We start from the raw sequence: 10,673 nt of genomic DNA on the forward strand, positions 1-10,673 counted from the left end.
AGCAGGAGCTTGCTCAGGACGGGTCGGACATCCGCCACGTCTGAAATGCTCTTCATCAGCCTCACCTGAGCCAGAGGGACCGACACATAGGGACGGACACCCCGGTGCAGGGGACCCCGCGCCCCTCCCAGCCCGGGGCGGCGCTGTGCTGCTTGTGGGGGGCTGGAGGAGGAATGAGGGAGCTCGTTCAAAACATTTACTTCCTGTGAAACGTGGTCACTTAGGGAGCTTTCCTGAGAGCTACCCTGGGAGACCCGACTGACCCAGAACAACCAGCGTCCCCTCCACCTGGCACCTGCTCCATCCCGCTGAAGGTCTCCTGCAGGTCCCCCGCGGGTGTCAGGGTCCTGCTCGCTCGGATGGATGCGTACAGGTGTCCTGAGTCTGGGACCCCGTTGGACAGGTCCTGAGCGGCCATCTTGACCAGTACTCTGAAATACTGTTCTTCTTCGAAGCGCGGGCTATGGATACAGAGCGTGCTAAGCTCCCGGAGACCCGTCCAGACCCCCCCAGACGCCTTGCATGTCGCGGAAAGCTTGTCAGATGTTGCAAGCCAAGGAATGCCCAGGAAGCCAGCAGCCTGCGAGACCACGGCCGCCCGCCCAACTTGCGCCCAGGGCCAGCGTCTCCATGCTCCTAGTCACCTGTTGAATATCTCACCCCACAGGTGCATCATGTCCTGCAGGTTCCGATCCAGACAGAACGATGAAAATAGCACACCCTGGACCCGGGAAGAAAAAGGAAGAAATGAATTATGACAATTTAAAAGGAAAATACAGACACCGAAGACAGCCCTCTGAGCGGCCCGCGACAGCAATGCCACCTGCTCATAGGTGTCCAGGTGCGAGCTGTCGGGGAGCACGTGTGGCGACACGGTGATGCCGCCCGTCTTCAGCTCTATCTGCTGAGCCTGTTCCCGGTAGTCGAGGACGCCGCAGCCCAGCCTGGGGACAGGAGAGAGGGCTCCGAGTCACGGCTGCATGAGGTAACCCCAGGAGTGCAGCCCGCCCCCCCATGCACACGGCAGGCCGTCCGCCTGGCCCTCCCCAGAGACCAGGGTGTCCTGCCCAGGGGTCCTCAGCACGTCCCGACCCCCGAGCCGCCGCCCCAGGGCCGGCTGTCAGATGCCTCCGGAGACTCCCCTCGTCCGTCCAGTCAGAGCATCTGACACAGACCACCTGCTCGCTTATTTGGTAGTCTCGGGGCGACATTTGGACAAGCCTTTCTGCATTTTTAAGAAAGCCAAAGGTCACACCAGCGCGGATGAGGCTTCGGTAGGGTCTTCTGCAGCTCCCGGTGAGAACGGAGTCAGGCCGAGGCATGTGACGGCCCAGACATCTGCTACTGGGGCCGAAAGGGACCACGATGCCAGCGTGGCGGTAGAGGCAGGCGCCACGGCTGTGAGCCACCCTGGGCCCACGGGGCAGGTTCCGTACATGGGTGCCCTGACGCACAACCGCCACCGTCACAGCCTTAGAGACCCGTCTCGCGGGAGACACCTCGTCACCTGACACGCGCGGCTCAGAGTGCTGCGAGGCTGTGTCTCAGTAAGAAAGCGCGACTGTCACGAGCAACGTCTCGCACACACACTGCCCTTGTGCACCGGGACGCAGCGAAGCGAGACGCCGACGGTGGTGCTGGACGCGCCCCACGCCGTGCAGAGCGCACCCCACTGCAGATGCCACGCCGCCCCGGGCCTTACTTGGTGAGGACCCTGCAGAGGAGTGGCACGTAGGGCCGGAGCTCGGCAGGCAGGGCAGGCAGGCTGCAGAAGGCCCGGACGTAGGCCACGCCGTTGGTGGGCTGCACACACGACTGCACCGCGACGTCGCCAGCTGCGGGGACAGGGCGGGGCCTTCAGACTCTCCCCAGCTGTGGCTGCCCTGGTGCGGGGTTTAACCGGGCTGACGCTCTGCGGGGGGAGGCTTCGCATTTCTGGCAGCTGCGCCTTAGACACCCTTCCCGGCTGCGCCCTGGTCCCAGGGAGGTGGACAGTCCTCGTGCTGAGGGACAACAGCCACCCGCCATGCAGGCTGCTGTGCACCCTACACCCCTGCTCCTGAGAAAGGTGACTCCACACGTCACCCCGCCCGATGATACTCATGTGCCCCGACAAGACCCCCCGGTCCTGACGGCCACCGTGCAGCCCTGGCACAGAGTGTCTGTGCCCTGCTGGCACCCCGGCCGCCTCAAGGGGAGGCTCTGTGCACTGCATCTTCACACCCCGGCCCAGCATCCCAAGGCAGCAGAGGGCCCGAGGCCTGTCACAGACTCTAACGACCACTGACAGACCCCGCCTGTCAGTGGGAGGTCGAAGGGTCAGCGGGACTCGCCCCAGCTGAGGTGAGGGGGACGCCCGTGACCCAGCAGTGGGGGAGGGGCGCCTCTCGGGGCAGCAAGCTGCGCAGCACTTCTGAGTGGCACTAGGTGTCTGGGTCAGGGAGGGCGGCTATCTAACCCCTCGGGGCCCCGCTGTGCCTGATGGGGACACTGTCCCGAGAGGCCCCATGCCTCCCACCAGAAGCCAGCACCAGCAGTGACGCTGGGGAGGACCTCTGGGACCAAACACGAGATGCCAGCGTCTACAGCTCCCTTCCATCCCCCGGCCTCGCAGGAGGCGCCGTGTAGCCTTCCTGGGCCCCTCCAGCTGTGTCACCTGTCCTAGTGATGAGCTGGGCGTGTGGCCGGGAATCCAAGGGCACCTGTGTCCTTTGAGAGCCAGCTGCACCTCATGCAGCCACAGCAGCATCCAGGCCCGGACTCCACAGTGTGGGTCACAGGGCCTGTCACAGTGCTCAGAGCAAAGGACACCCCCACCCACGCCAGGGAGAAGCCCGCTGTCGCTGAGCGCGCCGTCTCAGGAATCGTGAGGGCAGGCAGACGTGGGAAACAGTGGCTTCGTCTGCGGCCAGGCACCGCAGCTGCACAGCCCTGCCCTGCCAGGGCCACCGCCAGCTCCGTGCAGGGCGTGCTGGGCTCGATGTCCGACACCTTCAGCGCTGGCAGACAGGATGCATCCTGAGCCTCGCTCTGCTGAGTCTGCAACTGCAGCCCTAGGAAGAAGGGGGATGGGAAGGCGGGAGGCCCAGGGCACGTCATCCCCGGTCACTTCCTGTCACCTCCTGTCACTGAGGCGGCAAGGCACTGCCTGCCCAAGCGGTGCACATACAGCGCAGGGCGTGAGCGCCCCCAGTGACCGCGGAGTGGTCGGCGCCACCTCCGGGTGCCCTGGGGAGATGTGACTTGCTTTTCAGGCTAGCGAACCTTTTCTTGCTGGACTGAAGTTCAGCAACTTCTGTTACTACTTATTTCATATTCACTGATCTCGATAAAATGCTTGTATAATCATGTTTCACGAGTCATAAAAATGCTCGCACGCCCACGTTTGGGGCCTGCTCCACCGCTGTGACTGGAGTAGGGGGCCCCGTGCCCGCCTCCGCGCAGACCACCCACTCAGCAGGGAGGGCCCATGGCTCCGGGGGATCGGCCACAGCAGAGTGGCATGCAAGTCAAAGCACCGTCAAGCACGCACCTGCGTCACCACACACAGCAGCGCCCAGGGTCTGACAGGCTGCCCTGACCGCACGTCAATGTCCCCAGGTGACCACGGGCCTGGCCCCTCACACAGACGTGGGATTCAGGGCAGGCTGAACTGGCCCTGGCGCACGTCACACTCAAGCCTCTGGCGTTCATAGCCCTTGTCACCTGGTCATCAGCCCCACAAGTGTGCCGACCCTCACCCCTTACATTCTCTAATGCCGTGTGACCCGAAGATGCCGCGGCCTCCTGACAGTCCACGGGGCCACCCCCTTCGCCCTCTGCAACACCCGCCCCTCTGTGAATGCACGGGAACCCGGCATCGTCTCTTCCCTGGCCGGGCCACGGCCTCCAGATGGCAGGGCCAGTCCCCACACACCCCAACGAGGAGGTGCTCTGGGACATGGAACATGCTAGAAACCCCCATCCGCTTCCCCACTGGAGCTGCCCTGCGCTCTGGACTCTGGTTCCCTCCCGGCCTGCGGGAGCCACCAAGCGCACAGCCCTGTGTGCCGCCCACGGAAAACACCTCCCTAACATGCCCTCCAGCCAGTCGCTCGAGGTGCAGCCTGGTCGCCCGGGGAGCCAGGGCTTGAGCGTGGCACCATCTCCTGCACACGGCGTCACTTAGGAAGGGGAGCTGACCATGTCTGTGCCTGGGCTGCTGCAAACGGGGGTGCACGCACATGGGGTGTGCGCGTCCATAAACCCGTCTGGTGTTCTCTGGGTGAATTCCCAGAAGACGCGTGGCCGGGTGGCACGGTAGCTCTGCTGCCCAGTGTTAGGGACCCCACCGCGGTTTCCATGTGTGGCCGGGCGGCACGGTAGCTCTGCTGCCCAGTGTTAGGGACCCCACCGCGGTTTCCGTGCGTGGCCAGGCGGCACGGTAGCTCTGCTGCTCAGTGTTAGGGACCCCACCGCGGTTTCCGTACTGGCTACGGCAGCTTAACTGCTGTTGGCAACAATAAGGATGAGTCTCGAGAGTCTCGCCCTACATGACGTAAGTCAGGATAGGACGAAAACCGTGCGATTTCACGCGTATGCGGAACATAAAAAAAGTAACAAATGAACGAACAAAAAGACACAGACACAAAGATTGGTGGTTTTCAGGGATGGGAGTTTGGGGGAGAACAAAGGGGGTCAAATATATAATAACGGACAGAAACTAGACTTGGGTGGTGAGCACGTGATAGACTACACAGATGGCAAACTGTACAGCTGTATCCCTGTACATAATGTTACATAATGTTATTAACCAGTGTGTCTCAATACATTTAATTTAAAAATACCTTCTATAACAATAGCAAAACAAACCCAAAGCAACCCAACAGGAAATAGTGGGGCTCCATCAAACTAAAAAGCTTGTACACAGTAAAGAAAACCATCCACAAGATGAGAAAGCAACTTATAGAATGGGAGGACATATTTACAAATTACATATCATAGAAGGGATTACTATCCAAACTAAGAATCCATACAACTCAATACCAAAAAACAAACATTCCAATTAAAAGATGGACAGAACACCTCAATAGACATTTCTCCAAAGAGGACACACAGATGGCCAACAGACATGAAAAGATGCTCAACATCACTAATAACCAGGGAAACACAAAATCACAATGAGACATCACCTCACACCTGTCAGATTGGTCATAAATCAGCAAACAGGTCTTGGTGAAGATGTGGAGAAAAGGCAGCCCTCGTGCGCTGTGGGAGTGGAGCTGTGTGCAGCTACTACGGAAAACGGTATGGAGGTTCCTCAAAAATTAAAATCAGAACTACTTTATGACCCAGCAATTTAACTTCAGGATAGTTATCCGAATAACATGAGAATACTAACTTGAAAAATATGCACTCCTATGTCCGTTACAGCATTATTTACTATAGACAAGATGTGGAAGCAACGTAAGTGTCCATCAGTTGATGAATGAAGAAAATACGGTATATGATCACACCAAAATCACAACCGAGCCACAGAACCACCACCCTCGAGAACCACCTAAAGACTAGCTGAACAGAATCCTATAACTAAGGACACTCAGAGCAGCCATGTCGAGACTGGCAGGAGAACAGAGACGCAGAGAGGGCAGGTCCCACTTCACACCATGTGCAGTGATTAAGAATCGGGAGGGACATTATGGCTGAGGAGGGCCCCCAGAGTGAGGGGTCCCAGCCCCACATATCAGGCCCTCCACTCAGGGCTCCAGGACTGGGAAGAGGAGTCCCCATACCACCTGGCTGTGAAACCAGCGGGGACTCTGTTCCGGTGAGCTGGAGGGCTGCAGGAGACCGGAGTGTCCCCTCGAAGGGCCATGCACAGCCTCATTCGCTCTAGGCTCCAGTGTGGGGGCGCCAGCTCGACGAGCGCCAGGGACAGATGAGGAAGAGCTGGACCGTCTGGCTCCAGGGGGAGGGCTGGAGGGGCAGGGGCAGGCAGCTCTCTTGAGGATGGATGTGCTGGCCGGCGCCATTGTTCCTTTGTGGAGTCTTCCCCCGACCCAGCTGGCAGGCGCAGGCGGGCGCCTAATCTGAGTCTCTATTGACCTGACTACCACCATTTATTTGCCCCACTCTGGTGATGCCGAGACCTTGTCCCTCCCAACTCATGTGCCCTGCCCAAGCTGCTTCCAGGGGCTTTTCCACAGAAACAGCCAGCCTTGGCTTATGCTTTGGACCCACCAAAATCTCTCAAAACAAAGGTCCACAAACTCCTAACAAGGAGTGTCTGGCTTTGTCCTGTACCTCTTGCTAAGTGTCCCCGAGCCCAGCACAAGTGGCAACCGGTCTCAGCTCACATTGTGACTCCCATCAGGTGGCCCCAATCCTGGCATAAGCTGTGGCCAGTGTTGGCCTGGAACGTAGCTTCAACTAAGTGGCCACAAACCTGGCACAAGAGGTGGCTGACGTAGCTCGCATCATGGTACCCACCAAGGTTCCTGTCCAGCACGAGTGACAGCCGGCCTCAGCTCACAGTGTGGCCTCTCCCAAGCACCTCCAAGGCCAGCACAAGTGGCAACCAAATGCCGGGTGGCCCTAAGCCAGGTGCGAACGGCGGCTGACCTTGGCCTACACTGGAGCCCTTCCCAGGAAGCTCCAGACCCAACACACCCCGGGGGCTGGCTTCAGACCACACCAGAGCACCACCCAACCAGCTCTACAAATGACACACCCCAGGGGCGACTCGCCAGGCACCAGATCCCCGCTAAAGTGACTAGTATTCTCTGAGGTCACCCCCACACAATGGCCTGTCCACTGCAGTCACAGCCAGCCCTCACAGACAGTCAGTCCCACCCACTGATGGGCCACCAGCAACTCAACTGCAACAGGAGAGCACATAACCCACACAAGGTCCACCCCTGGAGCACTCAGCTCAGGTGACCAGGAAGACTGTGCCACAGGGCCACCCTTCCAAGACTGGGAGACGTAGCAGCCCTACCTAATGCACAGAAATAGACACAAGGAGGCGGCCAGCATGGGGGGACAAAGACGCCTGTCCCAAAGGAAAGAGGACACAACTCCAGAAAAAGAACACGACGAAATGGAGCCGACCTACCAGATGCAGAGCTCAAAGCACTGGTGATGAGGATGCTCGACGAATTTAGGGGCAGAGCAGATGAACTCAGTGTGAACTTCAACAAAGAGACAGGAAATGTCAAAACGGAGACAGAAAACATAAAAAGGAGTCAGTGAGAAGTGAGTGAAATCACTGCAGTGAAGAATACTTTAGAGGGAGTCGACAGATCCGGCGAAGCGCAGGGGTGAGTGATCTAGCGGACAAGGCGGCGGAAACGCCCGATCAGAACGGCAGCGAGAAAAACGCTTTCTTTCCGTTTAGGAAAACGAAGTGCCGTCTGCTGCCAGCGTCCGTTTCCCATCAAGCACAGGGATCCTGCAAAGCCCTAAGGTCCGGTTTTCTAGGGATTTGACAGCTAAAAACAGAATGCTATAAATAGAATAACGCCATGTGTTTCCAAAGCCTGGATGAACCAGAGCGACGTGCGAATGAGGGTGAGAGCGAGCCATTTCATGCAAGCGAGCTCTGGGGCAAAGGCTAGGACTTCAGTCCACGACTGTTCTCCGGGCAGACGCCACAGCTGTAAGCGCCGCTGGCGAGTGTTCTTCAGCAAAAGAGAGACGGATTAAAAAATGAGGCTAGATTAAGGGGCCTCTGGGACGACATCAAGCATAACAACATTCACATCGTGGGGACACCAGAAGGAGAAGAGAGCGAGCGAGGAACTGAAAACCTGTTTCAAGAAATAATGACAGAAAACTTCCCTCACCCGGTGGAGGAAACAGACACACAGCCCAGGGAGCACAGAGCCCCCCACGAGATGAACAAGAAGCCCTCAGCAGGACACGTCATTAGAATGCCCAAGGTCAAAGACAAAGAGGGAACCTTCCAAGCAAGAGAAGGGCAGTTAGTTACCCGCAGGGGCACTCCCCTAAGACTGTCAGCTGATTCCTCCGCAGAAACTCCGCAGGCCCGAGCGACCGGCACGAAGTATCCAGTGATGAAGAGCAAGGACCTGCGACCAAGGTGACTCTACCCAGCCAGGCTATCGCTGAGAAGCAAACGAGAGATAAAGAGTCTGCCAGAGAAGAAAAAGTAGGAAGATCACGTGTAATTACAGCAATAAATTAACAGACACACAAACATGCAAGAAGTAAAAAATAATGACAGAAACAAACGCAGAGGGGGGTGAGCAAAACCATAGTGATTTTACGATGTGTGGGAACTTAAAGTACCCATTTAAAAGCCTGCTGCAAACACGGCGGGGAGCCAGGGAGCACGTGGCGATGCCCACGCAAACACCTACAGCCAGAGAGCCAGCGAGCCGAACAGCGCTGCAGAGTCCCCCACATGCGGCGACGGATGAGAGCGGGGACCAGAAAGCAGCGAGACGGACGCGGTCAGAGATAGACACACGGTCAGAGACGGAGAAACGGCAGTTACTGTGAACACAGCAGTCACCCCTTTAATTGGAAAGGGACCAAATGTTCCAACTAAGACATAGGGTGGCTGAGGGATAAAAATAAAAAGTGACACCCAGACATACGCTGCCTACCAGAGACCCGCTGTCAATCAGAGAAAAGAGATGGGACAAGGGATTTTATACAGACGGAAATGAGAAGAAAGCTGGTGCAGCAGCGATACTTCAGCGGACAGACCAGACTTCGAGACGAAGCCTGCAGTGAGAGAGGCGCGTCACCACGCGAGAGGCATCGCCCCGACAAGCGGGGACAGCTCTTGTTAAACACCTACGCACCCCACACAGGAGCACCCAGACGCACAGCAAATCTGAGGGACATAAAGGGCCCGCAACAGTAAGAGTCCTGGCAGGGGGCTGTAACAGCCCACTGACATCAGTGAACATCCACAGGGAAACAGTGGCCTTAAATGACGCTGTTGATGTCAGACTGACTAAGTTGATGTATTTAGGACATGTCACACAAAAGCAGCAGAATACCCATTCTTTTCAAGTGCACATAGGATATTTTCAAGGACAGACCACATCAGGCCACAAAACAAGTCTCGATAAATTCCAGACGACTGAAATCTTCTCAGGCATCTTCTCTGATCGCAATGGTCTGAAACTAGAAATCGGTCATAAGAAGGAAACTGAAAAACACACAAACACACGGAGGAACACTGAATGGGTAAATAACGAGATCAAGGAAGACACCGAAAGGCACCTTGAGACAAATGCAAATGAAAACACAGCGATCTCCAAATATGGAACACAGCCAAAGCAGTTATAAGGGGGAAATTCGGCAATGCAGGCCTGCCTCAGGATACAGAAAACCTCCATCTAACCCTAAACCTAAAGGGACTAGAGAAAGAGAAAAGAAAGCCCAAAGTGAAAAGAAAGAAAAGAAAGATCAGAGTAGAAATTTCAAGAAAAAGTCTAAAAAAACAATAGAAATCATTATTAAAACCAAGAAATGGTTCTTTGAAAAGATGAACAAAATTGATAAACCTTAGCCAGAATCATCAAGAAAAAGAACAGGCCCAAATAAATAAAATAAAAAATGAAAGAGAAGTGACAACCGACACCACAGAAATACGAAGGAATATCGGGAAATACTATCGACTGTTATGTGGCAATAAATTAGACAACCTGGAAAGAATGGATAGATTCTTAGAAACAGATAATCTTCCAAGGCTGAATCAGGAAGAAACAGAAAGTCTGAACAGACCGATTACTACTAATGAAATCAAATCAGTCATCAAAAACTCCCCACACACTAAAATCCTGGACCAGATGGCTCACAGGTGAATTTTAGCGAACATTCCAGTAAGAACTAACGCCTATCCTCAAACTACTCCAAAACACTGAAGTGAAGGGAAGCCTCCCAATCTCACTTTATGAGGCCAGTATTACCCTGATTCTAAAACCAAAGACACTACCAAAAAAAGGAAAGGAAAAAAAAAAAGAAAAAAAAAAAAAATTGTAGGCCAATATCCCTGATGAACGTAGATGCAAAAATTCTCAACAAAATATTAGCAAACTGAATTCAGCAATACATTAATAAGATCATACCCCATGACCAAGTGGGATTTATTCCCAGGATGCAACGCTAATTCAATATCTTCAAATCACGTCACGTGATACACCACACAAACGAAATGCAGGATAAACATCCTGATCACGACAACCCATGCAGCAGAAGCACTAGACCAAATTCAATGTCCACATATGATAAAAAGTCTCAGCAAAATGGGGATGGAAGGTACAGAGCTCAAAATAACAAAGGCCATACTATGACAAGCCTACAGCTAACATCATACTCAAAGATGAAAACTGAAAGATTTCTCTTTAAGATCAGCAACGGGACAAAGATGTTCATTTTCACCACTTTCATTCAACAAAGTAAGGGCAGTCCTTGCCACAGCAATCAGACAAGAAATAAAGCGCATCGAAATAGGAAAGGAAGAAGTAAAACTGTCATGAGTTACAGAAGACATGATTCTATACACAGAGAACCCTAAAGATTCCACAAAAAAGCTCTTAGGAAAAATGACTTCAGTAAAGAAGCGGGATACAAAATTAAAATCCAGAAATTGGTTGCATTTTTATACACCAGTAATTATCTGAAGTAAAAATTAAGAATAATTCCATTTTATAGCT

The 10,673-nt window shown here is 54.5% G+C and overlaps 1 protein-coding gene across 1 annotated transcript in view; it reads right to left on the minus strand.

Annotated features, from left to right (window-relative positions):
* PITRM1 (pitrilysin metallopeptidase 1) overlaps positions 1–10,673 on the minus strand; it is a 34,170-nt gene that overhangs the window by 4,880 nt on the left and 18,617 nt on the right. Inside the window, exons 15-20 of the mRNA XM_025050525.1 lie at positions 2,937–3,053; positions 1,703–1,835; positions 824–944; positions 645–721; positions 296–461; positions 5–65 (exon numbers count right to left, since the gene is read on the minus strand). Of these exons, the coding sequence (XP_024906293.1) occupies positions 5–65; positions 296–461; positions 645–721; positions 824–944; positions 1,703–1,835; positions 2,937–3,053 (675 nt within the window). The remainder of the gene's footprint in view (positions 1–4; positions 66–295; positions 462–644; positions 722–823; positions 945–1,702; positions 1,836–2,936; positions 3,054–10,673) is intronic.

This window comes from Pteropus alecto, unplaced genomic scaffold (genome assembly GCF_000325575.1).
Source record: "Pteropus alecto unplaced genomic scaffold, ASM32557v1 scaffold447, whole genome shotgun sequence".
Lineage (NCBI taxonomy): Eukaryota > Metazoa > Chordata > Mammalia > Chiroptera > Pteropodidae > Pteropus > Pteropus alecto.